This window comes from Phodopus roborovskii, unplaced genomic scaffold, assembly GCF_943737965.1.
Source record: "Phodopus roborovskii unplaced genomic scaffold, PHOROB, whole genome shotgun sequence".
Taxonomy (NCBI): Eukaryota; Metazoa; Chordata; class Mammalia; order Rodentia; family Cricetidae; genus Phodopus; species Phodopus roborovskii.
Genome location: NW_026126460.1, coordinates 7,770,975 through 7,793,557, shown reverse-complemented (window position 1 = coordinate 7,793,557; position 22,583 = coordinate 7,770,975). Strand labels below are relative to the sequence as shown.

Below are 22,583 nucleotides of genomic sequence, written 5' to 3'. Positions count from 1 at the left end.
TTAATATACTCATGTACCTTATGAACCTATTTACTTTGATAAGTGTATAGGTAGGATATTTTTACTTGTAGGGATATTATTTATTCAGGTTGTACCTCGTGGTCGGTGTTAGACAGGAGACAATATTTATGTGCACAAATTAATGAATCAGATAGTTAATTCTGCTACTAATTTCATGGAAATTTATCTAAATGAAAGTGGTTTTAATCTAGATTTTATTTATTTATTTTTAACCATTGATCATATCTCAAAGAGACTAAAAGATTGATTGAGGCAGATATGGCTGACCATGGTCCAGGAATAGAGATTCAAGTTGTCCCAAATAGCATAAATCTTTTATATAAACTTTTATAGCCATAGAAGAAAATAAAGTCATGAATCAAAGGACTTACCAAATATGGGTCAAGGTATCAAGTAGGCAAGTGTGGTGTCTGAATGAGAGTGGTCTGTTGTAGAATATTTTAAGATTTATGCTGTAGAACATTTAATGGCACGAAGATGTGTTACATTTTTATGTTGCATTTGTTTAACTCTGTGAAGCTTTGTTACTTTGCCTGTATGAAACACCTGCTAGTCTAATAAAGAGTTGAATGGTGAATAGTGAGGTAGGAGAAAGGACAGGCAGGACTGGCAGGTAGAGAAAATAAATAGGAGGAGAAATCTGGGTAGAAAGATGGAGGAGCAGGGGCCAGCCACACAGCCAGCCATGGAGTAAGAGTAAAGGTAAGATATACAAAAGAAAAGAAAAAAATCCAGAGGCAAAGGGATGATGGGATAATTTAAGAAAAGCTGGCTAGAAACAATCCAAGCTAAGGCAAGGCATGCATTAGAAAGAATAAGCCTGTGTATGTGTATTTATTTGGGAGCTGGGTGACTGGCCCCACAAAGAGCCAAAAGAAAAAAGAGTGAAAAATCAACAACAGTGGTCCCCATAGGCCACTGTTGGAATACAAAGTCCCATAAGGGGCTGTTTGGGAAGGAGGTGTTGCCTTGCTGGAAGAGGTGTATTACTGGAGGTAAGCTCTGAGGTTTCAAAAGCAGCCATCCCCACCATCCCCTAGCTCTCTCTGCCTCTGTGAGCCTCTCAGCTGTTCCTGACCACCTCAGACTACAGTGTGAGACTGTGACACAGAAAAACAAAAGTCAAAACTAAGAAAAAAAATTAAATAAAATCCTACTGGAAATACATTAGAAGAGGACTTCAATTCGTTTCTATATTTATGATAGAATGAATGTTATTTTTGTATGTGTGTGAGCACACATTCCTCTGTGTGAGGCTGCATGTGCTCTATCCACCGAGGCAGTTGCTCAAACTGAATCCAGAGTCCACCTTTTTGGCTAGTTTAGCTTGCCCATTTGCTCCAGAACCCTTTGTCTCTGCATTCCCTAGAGCTGCATCCCAGGGTCACTGCCAGCCTACCTGGTATTTACCTGGCACTGGGAATCCCAAGTCCAGGCCACATGCTTGCAGCACAAGTGCTTTACCTATGGGTCATCTCTGCAGACCTGTCAATGTTACTGTTAAAATAAACCAGGACTCAGCAACAGTACTCTTTACTGATCGGTACCACTACAGGCTGAGAAACCTTTCATTAAAAAGTGTATTTTATTATTTTATGTACGAGTGCATGTGCATGCCTGGAAAAGGGCACTGGACCCCTGGGGTCGGAGTTACCCAGGGTTGTGAGCCACTATGTGAATGTAGAGAATTGAACTTGGGCCCTCTCTGGAGCAACAAGTGTTTTTAACTACTGAGCCATCTCTCTAGTTCCTTTTTAAAAAATAATAAGATGAAACATTGTTATAGCTACAACATCCATCATTGGAGTATGTTTTGGAATCTTTTTGAGAAATAAGCCCCAAAGCACAAAATTATGACTTTGTTAACTGATGTGATATTAAATGACAACTAAGGTTTTATTACCATTTGAAAACATTTATCTGATGCCTGATACAGTTCTATGGATTTAACAAAAGGCAGTTTTGACTAATCCTGTGCTGTGCCTGAATTTGCCTGCACTGATTAGGAGTCTTGATGAATTCATGAGAAAGTTTCTGGTTCTAGTGAAGACCCTTTACTAAAATGTGCTGTAACCAGCTCATCATGGTTCTGAGTTACTGTTCACTTCTGCTGTGGTTCTGGATATGGAGACAAATCCCCAGCAGGAAGGAAGGTCAAGGTTTAGTGCTTAGACTGCACAAAGTTGATGCTGGGAGTGTAGCTCAATAATAGGACACCTGTCTATCAGGTTTAAAGGCCAGGATTTAATGGTTAATATATAAAAATTAGAAAGCTGATGCATAAAACATTTCAATTATGAAAGTGATATTTTAAAAAGCTGAATGTATTACCTGGTTAACAAAACATGAAAATTTAAGACTGCTTATTAAGATGGGCAGTGCAAAGCCTTTAGTCCCAGCACTCGGGAGGTAGAGGCAAGCAGATCTCTGTGAGTTCGAGGCCAGCCTGATCTACGAAGTTACATAGAGAAATCCTGTCTCGAAAAAGAAAAAAAAAAAAAAAAAAAAAAAAAAAACTCAAACAAAACAAAGGAAAAACCAACCAAACAAAAATATTGCTCATTAAAAAAAACTGAACTGTTTTTGGGATGATTTAAAATGAAAGTTTCTTTATGAATAACAGAGCCTGATGATATGACATTAATATTCACCTTGTGCAGATCACAGGACATTCCCAACTGAGAAACAAATAGTTGCTGGTTTTCTGTTTACTAACTATTGCATTCAGTTCTTTGACTGCTTAAAGAATTGAGCAGGCACAGCAAATTCTAGTCACACTCCATAAACTGAGAACTACAAACCAAATGACGAAAGTACTATTATCTTTTTATTTGATTCAAACCCACTGTCATATACGAAGCTAATTTATTATGTACAAAATAAATGTACATTCTTAAAAAACATTAGAATATAAATTTTCAAGGGACTAACAGTGCAAAATTTCAACTATTTTTTATCACACTATACAGAAACAAATCACACATTAACTCATATACATTCATTGACATTCTTAAAAATATTTATATGACAAAGCAATAAATCTTGTATATTTAAATTCAGAGGGATGAAAGCAGAATCAATGCACCAAACAGTAATCTTTTATCATCCTTATAAAGTCTACAACTTGCTAAACTTTGAACCCCCCTTTTGCATATAAATACGAAATGCATCACAGTTTGCAAGTCAATAATTCAACATAAAAAGAGGTTTATTACTATTCTTTTTTGTTCATTCAATCCAATTCAATTCCAGTGGAACAAATGAAAAGGGACATTTTAATATAAATACACGACTTCTTAAATAGTAACTAGCAGCACAATTTCTAAGGTGTTGGGGGAGGACAGAGACAGACAGACAGACGGGAAGAGGGGGGAAGGAAGGAAGAAGGAGAGACCTTACCCTATAGCCCAGGGTAGCCCACAAACTTAAGGCAAGTCTCCTACTGTAGCCTGTGTTGGGATTACAGGTACACTACCATACTCTGCTACTAAGTACTTTTTGTTTTTAAACAAGTCATTTTTGAATGTTCAGCTAACCCTTCTGAACTAGTGTGTATAATTCATGTATTCAAGAGACAATCGCCCTGTTAAAACTGAAATTTCTAATTAATCTGGGTCCCAAAAAACTGTCAAATTAATCAAGTATGTTAATTTTGTCTTAATTTAACAATGAATTTGATAGAATTATCCAGAGATCTGATTACTTTCTTTCCTTTTTTCTGCTTTCCAACTAAACAAAAGCAAGCTGATGGAGAAAGGGAAGTTCATCCTATAAAAGAATTTAGCAGGAAGTCACTGGCTTCCTAAAGTTGTCTTATGTAAAGTTGATGACAAGCAGCAGTAACTGCATATAAAACGCTCGTGGCGATGTCTATGAAGCACAGTCTTTGAGAAGTAACATGCAGAATAGGAAAAAGAAATGTCCAAAATGTAAAAAGCCTTCAGTCACTGTAAGCCAGTGATGGTGGAGTATGCCTTTAGTTCCAGAACTCGGGAGACAGAGCCAGCCAGATGTGTATTAGTTTAAGGTCAGCCTGGTCTACAGATCGAGTTCCAGGACTATATCACGAAACCCTGTCTTGAAAAACAAAACAAAACAAAACAAACAAACAAACAAAAAAAATCTACCATAATTCTGGAAATTATTAGAGATTACCTAACATTTAAACTTCCAACTTTTCTTCTTTAGTTCCAATACAATACAAATTTAAGTGATCAGTAGTTAAGCTTAACTAGTGATATCTCCCAGGCAGAATTACTTCTGAGAAGCAAAATAATTATGTATAGTCTTGAAAATTTTAGCACTTGGGAGGCAGAGGCAGATGGATCTGAGTTTGAGGCCAATCTAGTTGACATAGGTACTTCCAGGACAGCCAAGGCTACATAGTGAATCTGTCCCTAAAACAAAAACAAGGAGAAAAAAAAAAAGACAAAACATATTAAAATCCAAGTCTCAACTTGACTACACTATCAGAGAGCATATAATTTTAATATAAGGTCAACAGAACATCTTACTTAAATGAAATCTTAACTGGAATAAGACTTTTTGTTTGTTTGTTTTTTGAGTCAAGATTTCTCTATATAACAGTCCTAGCTGTCCTGGAACTCCCTCTGTAGACCAGACTGGCCTAGAACTCACAAGAGATTCAACTGCCTCTGCCTCCCAAGTGCTGGGGTTTAAAGGTATACTCCACCACTGCCCAGCAAGACTTCTTTTAAAAATAATTTGTATTTTAACGAGTAAAACTTTTCAACCTCACCTAAAGCCTAACTGTTCTTAGTCTCATGTTACATTGCTAAGTTACAACAGCACTATAAAGCAGTGAAATACTTTGTAACTGTTCAAAATTAGTTATGAACAAATGTAAAATTACCAGAAAGCCCTTATAAAAGGAAATACATAGCAGCACTTTAACAGTCAACTTTGAAACATTAATTAAAATTATTTACTTTATTTCTGAAATGGAAGTCTTGCTACATTGTTCAGACTGATCCAGAACTTTCCGACTCAGGTAGGCCTTCCATCTCAGTATCCCAAGTAACTGGAACCATGTGCGTGCACCATTTTGTCTAATCTTCCAAATGATGAAATTTGGCTAGTGCAATGCTAATATATACAAGAGATGTATTTTCAAAGTTGACATAAAAACTGTATCATAGAGAAAAGAATATTGAATCAGTGGCTTTCATCTTGTTCTGTGTATTAGGGAAAGATACATACCACTGAACTTTTGTCTTTTTATTTGACACTTAAAAGAATTATCTTCATGTGTTCAAATCTTGCAATGTGTTTAAAAACCACTTCTGTGTGATGTCAGTAAAGACACTACTCTAAGAAAATGTGCCTAATGAATAACTATAATTGCCGAAAGAACTTAAGTTGATAATGTGGCCATTTTTATATAAATAAAACCATTTAATTTTTATATCCTATACTTTATGGTAGCCAAAAGGCAGACAAGAGATATAAATCCTATATTCTAAAATGGTCACATGATTTTCAACAAATAAAAATGTATCTACAATTTAGGCATATATCCATTTATATAAAGTATATGTACATATATATATTTATAATTTTCGAGAGCTGGGACTGAATAAACCATTGAAAAGTCCCAAGTAATACCAAGGCATAGCATATTTATTAATCTTACAGACAAGTCTTATCTGCGACCTCAAACAAGAACCAGCCTCTGAACTGAAGGTGTAGAAGTCAGTGACAGAACCTTCCTACTATACATTTGTTATTGGAGGTAAATGTTAACTAAGATTCATGAACTTTTCAATAATGAAAAAGAAGTACAGGGGTTCTGTTCATATGAATCAAAGACAATAAAGACACTGGCTAGGGTTGGGGATAACCACTGGCATAGAAAATGCTACATTAAATTATGTCAGTAATATGCAAATGTATTGATATAAATAATATTAAAACTGATAACACTCTATTGCTGCTTAGTGCCATCAGGGAAGCACTCTGAGGAAATTCTTCAGAACAATGTCGATATGGAATCATCTGAAACACACCAAATGCTAAGTACATGCATGACACACACCTCACAAATTGGGAAGAAGTACTGAGAATGAGTACCTTTTGTCAATGGTAAAGATGTTTAAGAATGCTCACTTATTGGGAAAGAACAGTTTCTGTAAGAGACACAACACTTATACCTTGTTCATATTCAATACAGTAAATTACTCATATGCTTTTAATTGGAAAAGAGGCAAAGATGATGCTATTTATTTTATAAGCAAATATTTTAAAGGAACTAACCTCTCAAAATTCAATAAAAAGCTTTCCTTGGAGATAACTTTAGTAAAAATAGTATGTTACACCTACAGGTAAATGTCATGCCTCTATCATCACTAAACAAAAACTGGCACTCAATTTCACCTTCTCAGCATATTTTGAAGAGAAATATAGAGAAACTAAGATCAAGAGTCTAAGTTCTTAATTCTGTGGGCATACTTCTTTAGCAGCGTGCAGTAGTTCAGGGTCATTTCTGTGAAGAAGAATCCCATGTATATCATGAGGAGCAGGAGAGCCTGGACTATGACTATGCAGACATTCTTCTCCCACAGAAGAATACACTGTTGACTTAACGGAAGTTAATAGAAACTTCTTTCACAAGAAACACTGGCTACAAATACTTAATGCTAATGTTTACTTTTACAATTCCCTGACTTTCATATTCTTATTTGTTTGTATCGTCTTCAATTTTACATAACTAGTGACAGAATACTGACTGGGGGAGTTATATATTACACTGTTTTATTTTCTAAGTACATACAGCAATTGTATAAATGTGTATACACACACAGACACACACACACACCACCACCACCACCACCAACAACAACAGCAGCAAAACAACTTCTGACCTTACCTTCCCAGTAAGAACATTATCTTAGCATAACTCTCAGGATACTGAGATTTTAATATTCATGATCATCACTATCAAGAAACAAGAGCAGATAAAAAGTTCTGAGACGACGAACTGACATCAACAGCAGCCAAGTTGAGATTTTATACTCATTAAGTAAAATACCCAGCTCTCAATCTATTCTATTAATTTCTTACACTATGTGTCATAGAAATTTTCTATGGATAATATCTACACTCCACTCTGTAAAAGTGTATCTTCCCAGTAATGTTATCTAATGACTTTTAATTTCATGGTTCTACTCTTTCCACTAGATTTGCTTATTTTAAGTAATACAAAAGTTCATTCTTGGGTGGGCGGTGGTGGCACACGCCTTTAATCCCAGCACTGAGGAGGCAGAGGCAGGTGGATCTTTGTGAACTTGAGGCCAGCCTGATTTACAGAGTATGTTCCAGGACAGCCAAGACTACACAGAAAAACCCTGTCTCAAAAAGCCAAACCAAACAAACAAAAAAACCAACAAGAACAAACCACCCTATCATGTTGGTTCTGAATTGAACTCCCTTACAATTTTTACAGTGAATAGATGGCCCTTGATGACACCATGGCTGCAGCGCCTGGGAAATGGGGGAGGAGAAATGAAAAGAAGAAATGATTCATATTCCATAATCATCTCTACTGACTTGTGAGACTCCCAACAAATTCCTGAAGTCTTTCAAAAAAGTAATCTTTACATTTACACAAATCTTACTTTTGGAACAATTGATTTTAGTGTTAAGTCTAAAACACAGCATTTTTTTTTTCCGAAATCAGAGTTTTAATAGATTAAACAGAAAGTGATTTTGCAGTGTTTTAATAATCCTGACCCATAACAAGTCAAAATACTGGAAAATTTTCCTAAACATAATCTTTTATATCTAGAAATTTAAAATACCTTTTTATGGTATTATAAATAAATGAGCCCTGGACACTGTTCAACAGGAGAGAGAAAATGGAAAATCAAAATTTCTTCAGAATTCAAATGAAAAGACAACTAGGTATAAGGAAATGTATGATTAGCAGAATAAAAAAGAATATAATTTTAAAAGGCTACAATTGTGGAGTAACTCATTGTTGCCCATAGATCATTTTAAGGAAGTCATACAATAGTTCTTTCCTGAAAATAGACTCAACATATAAATATCTGTACAACTTCAGAGATTCACAAATCAGATCACCAATACTAGTAGGATTTTACAAAAACAAGTAAAAATTACTTTGAATTCCAAATTAAATCAATCAGCTTTTTTACTTAAAATTTTAAATACAATGTAATATTTAACACACTATAATAAAATAAGCTACCACCCTAACAGTTGCATATAACAAGCAATAAACATTACTTTACCTAAATGACTACCCTGAATTATGCAGTGTTACTCCATCTTTCATAACCTTTTAGACCATTACTGACAACTCATGATCATCAGGGCAAAGATGCTTACAGTTTTTACTTAACAAATACAAATTCACAAAATTTTGAACTTCACAGACATAAATTGTGCTGCACATGCTACTCAAAGGACTGGCCGGCCAAAGCCACAACTAGCGTTTTTGCTTAAATATACTATTAATGAAGTCCATGTGTAAAAATTATCTCTAGTTTTTCTTTTTCTTATTCAACTTTTGTTACTTAATGATAATAATGCAATTAAATACATTTTTATTAATAATATATTAAGTAGTAGGGGTAGAGAAGTAACTCAGTGTACTATTTCAACACTTGTATTGAATCCAATTGTGCAGACTTGCAACTTTTGAAAACTCAATTGTACAACAAATGCCTAAATGGCTATGTTTTTAATGTAATGGCCAGTAAACAGAAAGTGATTATCTAAAGAATACATGAACTCTCCATTATCTTCACTACTTTGTTAGAAATAACTTAAACTTTGATATTTAGATTAAGGAAATTAAATTTAAATATAAAATGTTAAAAGTTTGTTTTTAAAATGGATTAAATGATTTAGGAATGGGTTACCTAATCGAATTAAATATATTCTTTCAATTCAATTTTAGTACTGGTAACAAAACTAGACTCACTGTTGATGAAAGCTTTAAAATGGGTTTAATACAACCTACAACTTTATTCTTATTCTTTATTTAAATATTTATTGAATTTTTGGGACAAGGCCTTGCTATGTAGCCCAGGCTGGCCTTGAACTTAAGAGCCACCTGCCTCAGCCTCTCAATGTTAACAATTCAGGTATGTGTCCTAAAGTGCAGCTCAACAATATCAAACTGTGGTAACCCTTAAATGATTTTTAGGATAAAACCCTTACAGACTTTCAGAGAGCAGAGACACAGCTAAAGTGACGAAGCAGTAATAAAAGAGGCTCAATTCTCCACCAGAGGAGGTGGACACAGTCACTTGAAATCTTGAGTGTTATATTCGGTTTCTCCAGCTGAAATCTGGCTCAGCCGCTTGCTAGATCCCCACAATTTTCGAGAAAGCTGACCCGAACGCATCTGTTAAGGTAATCCAAAGAAGTGGAGAATAGATGTTAAGGGAAAAGCAAGGATACACAAAATCAATGATATGACACTGAGTTTGTAAAGTGCAGAACTGCTAATATGAAAAGATTCTTGATTAAGAAATAAATAAAGTCATGTATTTACTGCAGTACAAGAGACTGAACCCAGGCCTCTTCTTGTTAGGCAAATACTCTAGCATGGAGCTATATCCCTCATCATTCTTCATACTTTCTGAGACAAAGTCTCACTAGTTGCTTGGCCTGACCCTGAACTCACCCTGTAGGCAGACAGACCTTAAACTTGTGATTCTTTCACCTTAGCCTCCAACTAGCAGGGATTACAGTTGTTTATTCAAGAGTATAAAGTGTGAGCAGAGTTTTACATAATGGGAAAGGTGGGTGTGATTCAGGAAAATATCAAGAATTCTGCTCAATGTTGAATGGAAACGTTTCAAATATTTTAAGTCTTTTTTATGTTTATTTATTTAATGTAAATGAATGTTTTGTTGGCACATGCAGCACACCACACACATGTCTGGTGCCTGTGAAGGAAGGGGTGTGGGTTTACTCACAGCTGCAGTGAGAGACAGCTGTGAGGGGCTAGGTGAGTGCATCTTGCAGAGCACTGCATGCTCTGGCCTGCTGTAATTTCTCTCCAGCCTTTTCCTGTGGTTGTTTGAGAGGGCATCTTGCTATATAGCCCTGGCTTGCCTAGAATTTACTATGTAGACCAATCTGGCTCCCAAATTATGGTTATTCCTCTGCCTCTGTCTCTGTCTCCCAAGCACTGGTATTATAAGAATGGGTTACCACACCCAACTTAATTTCTTCTCTCAAAGAAACACCTTCAGATACCATATTACATTTCTCAGGAAAAACTGAGTGTCTCAAAAAAAAAAAAAAAAAAAAAAAAAAAAAAACATGTAATGACTAATTTAATTCTACTTAATAAGTTTTCTGGGAAAAATCACTAAGTTACCTGGGGTAGAGCCATTAAGTTTTCTGAGGGAATAAATTTTAGATAGATCTATGGCAGATTATTAAATAAGTAAATTTATTGCTACAGTAAACTCTCTTGAGAATAAGCATTTGGATATGGGATATTTGTAGTTCCAAATAAAAAAAAAATGATATGTTTATACAGTCATGCTTGGTATTTGTTAAATCAAATTAGTCTTATTGTTAGAAACTATGTATTATTTTTTATAAGAGTTTTCATGCCTCAAATTTACCCAGTCCTCGTGAGTCTTGATTTGGAGTAATTTTCTTATTTACACAGTGAAACAAAGACCAGTCCACAAGCATGCTTTCAATTTTATCATAGTATAAACAGTACCGATTAACAACTATATACTTTGGCTCTTTCTGAAAAGCCAAATTTATGTTTCAATATATCCATAATGGAAACTTCTAAATGAAGGAACCCACAATAGTAAGGGAGAATCCATGAAGTTGAGTTTTACCTCGGCTGGCTTGCCAACACCTACTACAATCAATTTGCCATCTTCTAAGCCTACAAGAATGTGGCTGTATTCTTTGGTTACGGAAACACAGTGGATAGGTAATCGCATGGCTAACGGTGTGATGCTGGGATTCAAACTAGAAAAGATAAAAGATAAAAAAAAAACAGACATAGTTATATGCATAGAGAATAGTTGCACAGAAGGTTATACATAGAAGGTAACTTGATCATCTAGCTGTGCATTCCAACTTTACAGATGTCAGATTTACAGGCATACACTGCCATATCCCCAACTGTAATTCATTTACTCATCATTTCCCTAAGTTCATCTCTATTTCAAATCCTATCAACTCTTCAACAAGACTCTCTGATTATTCAGATCCTAGCAATCCTTAAACTCTTCTGCACATACCACTTCCACTTTTATTGTTGTTTGAGATAGGGTCTTGCTATGCAGGCTATGCTGACTTTGAACTTACAATTCTCCTGAATATGCCACCCTGACTGGCAACTTCTAAAGAGTCTTAAACTCTTCAAGGTCAGTTATTATATTTAAACACCACATTACTGAGAATATAAGCTCTTTCATTAAATGCTTTCATCTTGTCAACTGATAAATAAAAAGTGAATAAAAAGCCCCCTCCCCAAATGCATGTGTGCGAACCTTTGAGGTTAACAAGTCTATTTACTTTGTCTGCTATTCCATTATAATAAATGCCTGTGGTTATTTAACATTTAGAAAGTGGAGAATTCAATGCTTTACACACACACACACACACACACACACACACACAACCATCGTTTTGCCAATTTACAAGTCTTCTTGTTAGAAGACTCTTAAAATGAGGGGAAAAAAAGGAAGCTATAATTGGAATAGGGAATATATTATAGGTATATTCCTGTATGCTTGCTGCCTGTTTTGTGTATGAGTGATTTTCAAGTGTGTGCATGCCTGCTGCACACACAGAGGTTAGGTTCTGTTCTCACCTTCCATCTTTTATGAAACAAGGTCACTGTGGTAGTTTGAATATAACTGGTCCCCATTATCTCATAGGGAGTGTCACTATTAGGAGATGCAGCTTTGTTGGAGTGGGGATGACTTTGGTGGAAGAACATGTGTCTGGTGCAGGCAGGCTTGTTTCCTATGTCCAGGATACCACCCAATGTGTCAGTCAACTTCCTGTTGCCTACAAGATACAGGACTCTCAGCTACTTCTAGCACCACGTCTGCCTGCACACTGCCATTCTCCCTGCCATAATGATAATGGACTGAACCTTTGAACTATAAGCTTCCACCTCAATGAATTGTTTTTCTTTATAAAAGTTGCTGTGGTCATTTCACAGCAATAAAAACCCTAACTAAGACAGTCACCTTTCTTGTGTTGTCCATTATTTGCCATAGTAGCTAGCCCAAAAGTTTCCATAGATTGATTTCTCCTTAGGAACAGGGGGATTACAGATGTTCACACTATGACTATCCATCTGGTGGTGTGGTGTGTGTGTGAGTTTGTGTGTGTGTGGCTCAGACCCGCCATCTTCATATTATGCAGCAAGCACTTTCACATATTGAGTCATCTTCCTATCCCCTAGTGCTGCCTCTTCAATTACTTACCTGTGAAGCGCTCTTATAGACAGGAGCCCTTGTAAGCTGCCAGTGATCACATGTTCTCCAATTATGCACATGTCTGATATTTGCTCATTCAGGACTTGAGACGCCAGATACTTTCCATTTACAGAAAACACATGTAACATGTTCTTATCCTATAAAGAATTAGGAAACATTAAGGACACTGAATAAGAGCTGAGTTTTTATATTGTCAGTTAAGATTTTAACATAATCAGTAAGATTTTTGGAATAAAAATATCACTGTATTTAAATAACTAGTACATAGACAATATCAGATTGACTTCAAGTCATATTGCCATGGAAACAAGAATTAAATAAAAAAGAGGTAAAAACAGTCTGCAGTTAAAAAGTATTCCACATTCCTAAAGAGATACTCTTGATATTTAAAGCTTTATTACTTGAAAGGATGTGGATATATAAAGTTCAAGTTTATTTCTACATTGTCTTATCCACAAAAGAACTGACATTGGCTATCACTGCTACTTAAAGTTCATGACATCCCTCATATTAAAAATTAGGGTTTTACTGAGTCAAACTAGAACCCAGAAGCAGATGGAGAGGACAAGACCATGCGGTAGAAGTACATAGAGACAGCTTACCTGAACAAGGAGGAGCTAAGGGCCACTAGACTGATAGCTGGGAAGCCAACAGGGGTCTGACTCGGACTCCCCTGAATATGGGTCTCAGCCAGAAGGTCTGAGCAGTCTAAGAGACCTCAGACAGTGGAGCCAGGATGTATCCCTGGTGCACAAAAGGACTTTGCAAACATATCCCCCATGGAGGGATAACTGCCTTATTCTAGAGATAGGAGAGAAGCCCTAGTCCCTACTTCACAGGACCTGTCAGATCTACATGACCCCAACTGGATGGCATTCCCCTACATATTGTATTGTGGTGGGGGGTTGGGAGGGGGGGTGTTTAGAGTGCATGGGAGAGGGTAGAGAGGGTAAAGGGAGGGAAGGAGGGAGGGAGGGGGAGGGAACTGGGATCGACATGTAAAATAATAATAAAAAAAAAAAAAAAAAAAAAAAAACGCTTTGACTCCAAAATTTAAGTTGAAGAACAAGTTACTGGGGAAAAGTATTTCTATTTTTGTTTCCACAGAAAATGAAAAGATGTGGATTCCTTCCAGACTAAGGTGGTTTGATCACACCAGACCGCCTGAAACAGAGTACAAGCTGATCCTACATTCCAAACAGCTGGACAAAACAGCCCTACAGACTACAGCTAGGATATCTGAATCTTCTTCGAATCCCCCAAGACAGCGCCCCTTACCAGCAGGAAGTAGTTTGGAAAGAACGGCGCCCAAATTCCCAAATATTGTGTATAAATGTTTGTTTTCATTTAATTGGACTTTGTTATATAAAATTAAATAAAAAATACTCTATATGCAAAAAAAAAAAAAAAAAAAAAATTAGGGTTTTGCCTGGCAGTGGTGGCACACACGCCTTTAATCCCAGCACTCGGGAGGCAGAGACAGGCAGATCTCTGAATTTAAGGCCAACCTGGTCTACAAGAGCAAATCCCAGGGCAGCCAGGGTTGCACAGAGAAACCCTGTCTTGAAACAGACAGACAGACAAATTTGGTTTTTATGTGTGTGGGGTGCAGGGATTTAACCTAAGGCCAAGGTAAGCAGTCTACCAATCAAGTTATATCCTTAGCTAAAAGAAACTGAGTTTGAAACCATGTATAATATTAGGCCAAAAGAAATCTCTGAAATAAAAAATAAATATAAGAAAGCGATTGTGGCAGAAAGAACTGAGTTTTCCTTACTCTAGCTGCCCCTGCAGTGTGGGAAGAAAACATTACTGACGGTCTGCACCTACTAGAGAGAAGTGCTATATACCTTGAGGGTGGCCTTCTCCTCCAAGCTGGAACAGATGACAATGTGTCCTTCTGAAGATATGGTCAAACTGGGAATGGTCAGGAACAGGGAACTCTCACAAGCTGGTCGTAAAGTCCTCATGTACTGCCCTTTCTGGATAGTATGTATAATCACAGTGCCATCCTACACACAGGAGATGCCAAAGAATGAAAAACACAAAACAAAAAGGAGAGAGCTAGATAAAGACATGTGGGAAAGAAACTGAGGAAATAAAGGACTAACATGCTTTAGGAAAAACCCTAATCTTGGAATTTTAAGTAGTATTTTATATTGTAGAGTACCATCTTCCTTAACTACTAAGGCCAATATAGAGCTCCAAATACAACACAGTCTCTTTTTCTAACGTTTATTCTTTCTCATTACTTTAACAATGTTCAAAATAAATATTAAAAACTTATATTTCTACAAAAAAATTTTCAAATATAAACACTGTTACTCAATGTATAGAAAAAGTATTATTTCTTAGGGGAGAACTCTTACCCTTGACCCCGATACTGCCATGTCCAGTTCAGTGCTGATGCCCACACTCAGTATCTCATCAGTGTGTCCATAAAGGATCTGAAAAGGCTTAGATGATAAGCCCACAGGACTGCCTCCCTAATGTTACAAAGAAAAGCAAAGGTGAAATGGTGTCTTGCTGTTTGCTCCCTCCATTCCCAAGCCTTTTTGGTTTTTCCAGACAGGGTTTTCATTGTGTACCTCTGGCTGCCCTCCACATATGCACCATGGCAAGCATTACCACCCACACAAAGTAAATAATCATAATAAAAAATTAAAAAGAAATTTGTTCTCGGAAAACATACATAGAAACAAACAGGAAGTACTTCCATCATCTAAATCAGTGAGAAAAATAAAGATGCTGAAAGGGTAGATATTGAGGACACTAAGACAAAGGTATAAATGTATTATTTTTGCAACTTTTCCATAAGTTTGAAATATCATTAAAAAGTTACCAAAAGTAGGCAAAAAAGAACTAAATATAAAATATAGTATTGATGAAAACTGACAGCAAACACTGTCAAATGGTCAAATTGTGGAGTCCTTTTCAATCAAAAACAGACGTTAAGTCAGAATGCTCACTATCATGTTCTAACTCCACTGCAAGGTAGTAAGGTAAGCAAATAAAATGATACATTACAAAAGAAGGAGCGTCACCACTATTTTTAAATCGCATGATGGTATAGCCACCCTAGTTGCAAAATATAAGAATGTCAATAATTTAAGAGTTTAAAAATATGGTAAAGTTAGCTGGGCAGGGGTGGTGCACACCTTTAATGCCAGCACTTGCGAGGCAGAGAGGCAGATGGATCTCTGTGAGTTCGAGGCCAGCCTGGTCTACAGAGTGAGTTCCAGGACAGCCAGGACTACACAGAGAAATCTTGTCTCAAAAGTACCAAAAAAGAATAGCAACACAATCAATCATGTTACTGTACAATTGTCTTTCACTGCAATAAAAATCAGTAGGAAATGAAAATTCTTCTAAAAGTATCAAAATAGGAGTACAATTATGACATTCAGAAGTAAATATAGTATAGTACAAAAAATAAGTAGAAATAAGGTGATTAAGGGGTAATTCAAAGACATTAAAAGGATATGCAACAAATAATGCAAAGGTGTTTTGTATTTCTGGATATGAGAAAAAATAATGAAAAGGTGCTTTGTATTTTTATATAAAAATAATTATAATAATGTCAATACACAAAAAAATTAATATGAAATAAATAAAATTTCTTTGTTTCTATTTTTTACGTTGTTTTTGAGACCAGGTTTTCTCTGTGCCATTTTTTTAGACACAGTATTGTTATGTAAACCAGACTGGCCTTGGAGTCATCATAAACCCCAGGCCTTATCTTGGTTATTGGAGGAGAATCTATAACCACTAATTTACAAAACCAGTATAATCTCTAACAACAATCTATAAACATCTGTCCTTAGACTCATAGATAAACCTTCACCCATCAGGGAAATTTCTTTGTGACAGATGGAAGACTACTACAGAAAAAACACAACCAATCAAAATGCAGAGTTGTGGAGCACAGTCCCAAGGGAAACATCTACAAAACAACTCCCATAATACCCAAGGCTCAGTGACCATTGCAAAAGACGGGGCAGGAAGAGTATAAAAGCCATAGAATCAGGCAATTTGCTGTGAGATGGTGTCTCCTAGTAACATCAGAAGTTATCCCATTAAATTTCACCAGCACAGCTGCCCAAATGTGAGCTGAACAAGGATGACAACAATGAACATGCCAAAGTGGACCAGGAAAAGACAAAGTCCAGCCACACACAATGAACAGGCAGTGAATATAACTGGGAGAGGGAAGAGCACACTGGCTGTTGTCCAGTGCCAAACAGTCAGTTCTTAAAACATACACACAGGTAACACTATATGGACTCAACAGGTTACATTTGGGAACATGTACATATATGTAAACACATATACACAGAATTTTAAAAGAGGATCTTGTGTGAGAAAGTGGGTAGTGCATGCCCTTGCTGGGGCATGCATGTACGGAAACCAGGGCCTGATGTCATGAGACTTCAATTGCTTCTCTTCCTTAGTTTTTTTTCTTTTTTTTTTTTTTTTAAGTTTTATTTTTTGTGTATAATATTCTGCCTGCATGCCAGAACAGGACACCAGATCTCATTACAGACAGTTGTAAATCACCATGTGGTTGCTGGGAACTGAACTCAGGACCTCTGGAAGAGTAGTCAGTGCTCTTAACCTCTGAGCCATCTCTAAAGTTGTGAATCACCATGTGGTTGCTGGGAACTGAACTCAGGACCTCTGGAAGAGTAGTCAGTGCTCTTAACCTCTGAGCCATCTCTCCAGCCTCTCTTCCCTAAATTTTAAGACAATCTCCCACTGAACCTGGAGCTTGTCATTTCCACTAGGCTGGTTGGCTGCTAAGCTGTTGGGATTCTCCTGTATCTGCTGCCCTGCCCCAGTGCTAGACTTACAGGTGCTCTGATATGCCCTACTTTTACATGAGTGCTGAAGATCTGAACCCAGGTCCTCATGCTTGCACTGCAAGAACTTTATCCACTGAACCATCTGCTTAAAATAAATACTCTGATAAAAATAAATACTCATATAAGAGAATCTGAGAAAAAAGTTGTAGTAAAGGAAACATGAAGGAGGAATCTACCTAGACAAACACTAAGCTACCAAAGCAAAATACTGGCAGTCATATAAAAGTAGGTAAAGGAAAAGAATAGGAGCCTAGAAAAAAAAATATTTAATGGGTAAATAATATTTGCTTCCTACTTAGGCACAGATGAAGTCTTATAAAACATCAATTATAAATACAAGAAGCAGAAGAGAAATTGGGGTGGAAGATTGCCTGTTAACGAGGTAGAAAACTTAGAAACTATTTATTAAAAACAAAAAGCAACCAACCTAAACCAAAGACATGATTAAAAATGCAACTGAGAGAAATAATACTTGTAATTTCTACAGTTCCACCAGAAAGGATAGGAGGAAATGTCATTATGCTATCATACTATTGTTCTAGAGAAGTTGGTAAGGAGTCATTTTTGGTAACTACTAGTGAATAAAGCCATGAATCAGACAACCAACCTAGAAAACATCAGCATTGCAAATAGGACAGAACTCTTGATGACAGAAGAAAAAAAATCTACCAGCCCAAGAACCTAAAACGTTATTATTTATTACCTGTTGTGTTATTTGCCATATCATACATGTAGTATCCCTGGAACCAGAAATCAAGTGTATTCCACAGTAGTCTGTAGCTAAGCAAGTCACAATATCTGTTTGAAGAAAGAATAAAATAAAATGGATATGTCTTGACAGAAAAGAACTTAAGGGCAATTTCAGTTAATGTTCAAATGATTACTATGCCAGGGCTGGCAAAATAGCTCAGCAAGTAAAGAAACTTGCTGTCAAACCTGGGGATGTGCACTTAAGCCCTCTGAACACAAATGGTAGGAGAGACCTGACTCCTACAAGCAGTTGGTCCTCTAACTTCCAAGTACACACATACAAAGTAAATAACTAAAATGTAACAAAAACCAAGTCAGATCAGAGTAAGGGAGGAGGACATCTGCAGGGTCAGTCATCTGGAGAGCCTTTGTTGGACCACTCAGTCTGGGGCGAGATGTGATGTGCTAAGTATGAGATAGAGCTAGAACTGTGTGGGCCATCAGAGCCCTGAAAATGGACCGATAGGTAATTTTACTGTGTTTTCTGCTCTCTCACAATATTCACATCTCCTTCCACTGAAAGTTTATATCTTATGGAATGTATCCTTAAAAACAGTACAGGGGCTTTGACAGATGTCTCAGTTAATATTTTATGGGATTATCTCCCAGAGAATTTAGGTTTAATTCCTAGCACCTACATAAATGTTCACAACTAACTGTAACCACAGTCCCAGGGATCTGATTACCTCTTTACACCCAGCAAGCACTGCATACATGTGATACATAGATAAACATGCAGATAAAACACTCATATACATATAACAATAAATAGGCAGTATATAATATGCTGCAAATTCGTAACATAAAAAAAAAATTTCTGAATAGTTCTGTAATCAGCTACACTAAGTAATACCTAAGAAAACACTAATAGAGTGTTAGCAGCAGACTCAATTAGCCTCGTAACAAGTTTATTCTTATACTGAGGCCTGAAATACTAAGACGTACCTGGTTAATATATATTCCACAATTTTACCTCTCATACTTTACTTAGTGTTAATAATGTCTTTATCTAATGATGACACATTTTATTATGAGGCTACAAAATCATTATGTCAAACATCTTAATAAAACTTGGTTTAGTATCTGCTAATGCAATATGAAAGTGTATATGGTGTTTGAATGTACCCCATACAGTAAGTGTTCCTGTCAGGAGCATGCACCACTTTTATACAGTTGAAAAAAAAAAAAAAAAGAACAACACTTGTGGAAAAGTCAATTCTTACCTATATGTCGGATGTTGTGTGAGACAATTTTGCCTTTGGTAAGTGACATTACTTGGATACTATTATCCCAGTGTCCAGCACTGAAGAGCAACTTTGCATCCTGTGACACTACAAACAGTTTGGAGGTGATTTCTAGCCCTGGAGCAAAAGGACCATTCACCATACGTTGAGCTCTGCAAACACAATTGAATTTTTAGACTTTTCATTAAGAGGTCACTTAGACTATTACCAATGATAAAATGTGTCTCAGAGAGCAGGATGGTACTCTGTTTAATCCTAGCACTCAGGAGGCGGAACACTGTTAGTTTGAGACCAGTCTGGTCTCCAGAGTGAGTTCCAGGCCAGCAAGAGTTATATAATGAGACCCTGCCTGAAAATAACAGTAACAACACAAAAACAAAAAACCTGAATAAAGATTATTTGTAAGTAATAAAAAATAATATGACAATTTACCATTCCCAATGCAACATTTTGTTCCATATTTGTTATAACAGAAATTTGGCCATGTCTGAATGCCAAATACTGTCAGGTTATAACTTAAAAAAAACAGAGATGGGGAGGAAAAGTAAGGAAGAAGAGAAAATAGGTATCTCAAAGTATTATTTTAAAACATCACAGGAATTGCTGGGCAGTGGTGGTGCATGCCTTTGATCCCATCAATCAGGAGGCAGAGGAAAGCAGATCTCTGAATTCAAGACCAGCTTGTTCCATAGATGAGTTCCAGGACAGCCAAGGCTACACAGAGAAACCCATCTCAGAAACAACAGTAACAACAAAAAACCTCTTAGCTGCACTTACTTACTTTGGGTTAGTCACAGTTTGATCCTTGATGAATGTGAAGTAGTTGGAAATATTTCTGTCATAAGGCAGCCATCCATGGGTTCCAATAACATAATTCATGCTTATTGTAATCTGAAAAAGAACATATGAAAACTCAAATAAAAGATTAAAGAATGTGGTTAAGAGTAAGCAGATGCTCACAGATTCTGACATCTATCATTTAGGGAATACTGTAAGTCACATGTAACAAATCTTAAATAATTCAAGTGGAAAAACCTATCTGTTTACAGCATACTGTAAGAAGAGTTGTTTTCTTTAATTATTTTTCATCTTAATTTCTCAGGTTACTAGCTTTAGTGTTAATTAGCATATTATTAGCACAGTGTTATTAGCATAATGTTAATTCAGAGGAAACTGAAGGTACAAACTGTTACAATGCTACTTAAACAACAGTGTTAATACATACTTGATACATACTTGATTTTAAGAGTGAAAAGCTTTTTACTCCTTCAATTATAAAACAACACATTACCCATGCTCCAATTCAGGTTAACTTTAAAAAGCAGCAGGCAAATCTTTGTGAGTTCGAGGGCAGCCTGGTCACAGAAAAAGTTCTATGACAGCCAGGGCTATACAAAGAGAAACTATGTCTCAAACCTGACAACACCCCTCCCCACCAAAAAAAAAAAAAAAAAAAAAAAAAAACATATTTTATAAAGCAGAAAACTACAGAATCTTACCAGTGAAAACCACTATCATTACTAGCATATATATTTCTAGGATCTTTTTCTAACCGAGCATAGTACATACCCTTATAAAAAGCAATCTAACTCTGCACTCTCTACTGTTTACTATGCTACAACACATTTCTAATCACACTTTAAGTTACAGAATTAGAACAAGACAAACCTAGGATTACTTCATGTGCCCAGGTCTCAGACCCCTACTTGCTAGCTCTGTGATTTGGGGCATGAAACTTCTGAGATTTAATTTCTTATCTGTATGTAAAAGGACATACCAACTAGTGCCTATTTCAAGGGCTGTTGAGTAGGTTAAAAAAATTGTTTAAAACACTCACTGAAATGCCCCAGAATTATACCTTAACAAAATCTGTATTAGTTCTGATTATTATAGTATTGGACATAAAGTTTCTAGCTATTTTCACAGATTTATTTTCCAGATATTATAAATACAGTAACTACTTAAAAACAAAATATACAGAAGGTATATTTTTATATTTAATCAAATTAATTTCATAACAAATTTCTCCATTATTTTTTATAATGCTGAGGATCAAACTTAGGACCTCACACATGCTAGGCAGATGGTCTACCACGAAGCTATCCTTCTAGCATCTTGATTATTTTAAAAAATATTCTTTTAGGGGCTGGAAAGGTGGCTCAGAAATTAGGAGCACTGGCTACTTTTCCAGATGACTCAAGTTTGAATTCTGGTCCCTACCTGGATAACTATCTATAACTCCAGTTCCAGAAGATACGATGTCCTCTTCTGGCCTCTCAGGAACCAGGCATGCATACATATGGTACATAGCAAACAAGCAAAATATCCACATATATAAAACATTTCAAAAAAAAATTATCTAGGCAATGGTGGTACACACATTTAGTCCTAGCACTTGAGAGGCAGAGGCAGGCAGATCTCTGTGAGTTTGAGACCAGACTGGTCTACAGAGCTAGTTCCAGGACAGGCTTCAAAATTACAAAGAACCCCTCCCTAATTTTATTTGTGTGTGTGTGTGTGTGTGTGTGTGTACACACTTTTAAAAGTTTACTATTGTATCAATGAGATAGCTTAGAAGTATAAGGTCCTTGCTACTAATCCTAAGCTCAATTCTTCCCATATGGAGAGAATTAACTCCCACAAGTTGTCCTCTGACCTCCGGATACATGTGTATGCCTTCTCACATACACACATAACACATTTTAAAAATGTAACAGAAATATCTTTTACATTTATTCCTTTTTTGGTAAACTAATGTGTATATACATAGCAATATGAAATAAGTATACAGCAACTTACCAGTAACTCAGGGCTGCCTTGAGACATAAAGGAACGAGATTGATTTTTGGGTATGATAGCCTTTAATAAAGGAATACCATCACTAATTCCCTGTAAAATAAAAGACATTTTTTGTTCATTTTTTAGGTATAATTATTGAAAATTTATATTTTTTAAATAGGGATGATCCCTACAATACCTCATTTTACTCTACCTGATAGCAAGGTGACATATTGTGTACGATCTAATAAAGCTTGCCTGAAGGTCAGAAAAGCAAAGCAGCCATGCACTAGCTCTTACCTCTGCCAAGGTTGGGGTGATCCTGTCCTCAGCGTGGCTGGAGGATGAATGCCAAAGACTGAACACTGAACACCTGAATGAGACCCTGAGCATCTGTCTTAAATACCTCTCTAGGGCTGGGATTAAAGGCGTGCACCACCACTTCT

The 22,583-nt window shown here is 36.3% G+C and overlaps 1 protein-coding gene across 1 annotated transcript in view; it reads right to left on the bottom strand.

The window, feature by feature from the left end:
* Positions 1 to 8,166: 8,166 nt before the first annotated feature.
* Nbeal1 (neurobeachin like 1) overlaps positions 8,167 to 22,583 on the bottom strand; it is a 147,629-nt gene continuing 133,212 nt past the window's right edge. Inside the window, exons 47-55 of the mRNA XM_051190293.1 lie at positions 22,159 to 22,248; positions 20,141 to 20,250; positions 19,339 to 19,511; positions 18,069 to 18,163; positions 14,873 to 14,989; positions 14,354 to 14,515; positions 12,492 to 12,640; positions 10,881 to 11,016; positions 8,167 to 9,412 (exon numbers count right to left, since the gene is read on the bottom strand). Of these exons, the coding sequence (XP_051046250.1) occupies positions 9,311 to 9,412; positions 10,881 to 11,016; positions 12,492 to 12,640; positions 14,354 to 14,515; positions 14,873 to 14,989; positions 18,069 to 18,163; positions 19,339 to 19,511; positions 20,141 to 20,250; positions 22,159 to 22,248 (1,134 nt within the window). The 3' untranslated portion in view covers positions 8,167 to 9,310. The remainder of the gene's footprint in view (positions 9,413 to 10,880; positions 11,017 to 12,491; positions 12,641 to 14,353; positions 14,516 to 14,872; positions 14,990 to 18,068; positions 18,164 to 19,338; positions 19,512 to 20,140; positions 20,251 to 22,158; positions 22,249 to 22,583) is intronic.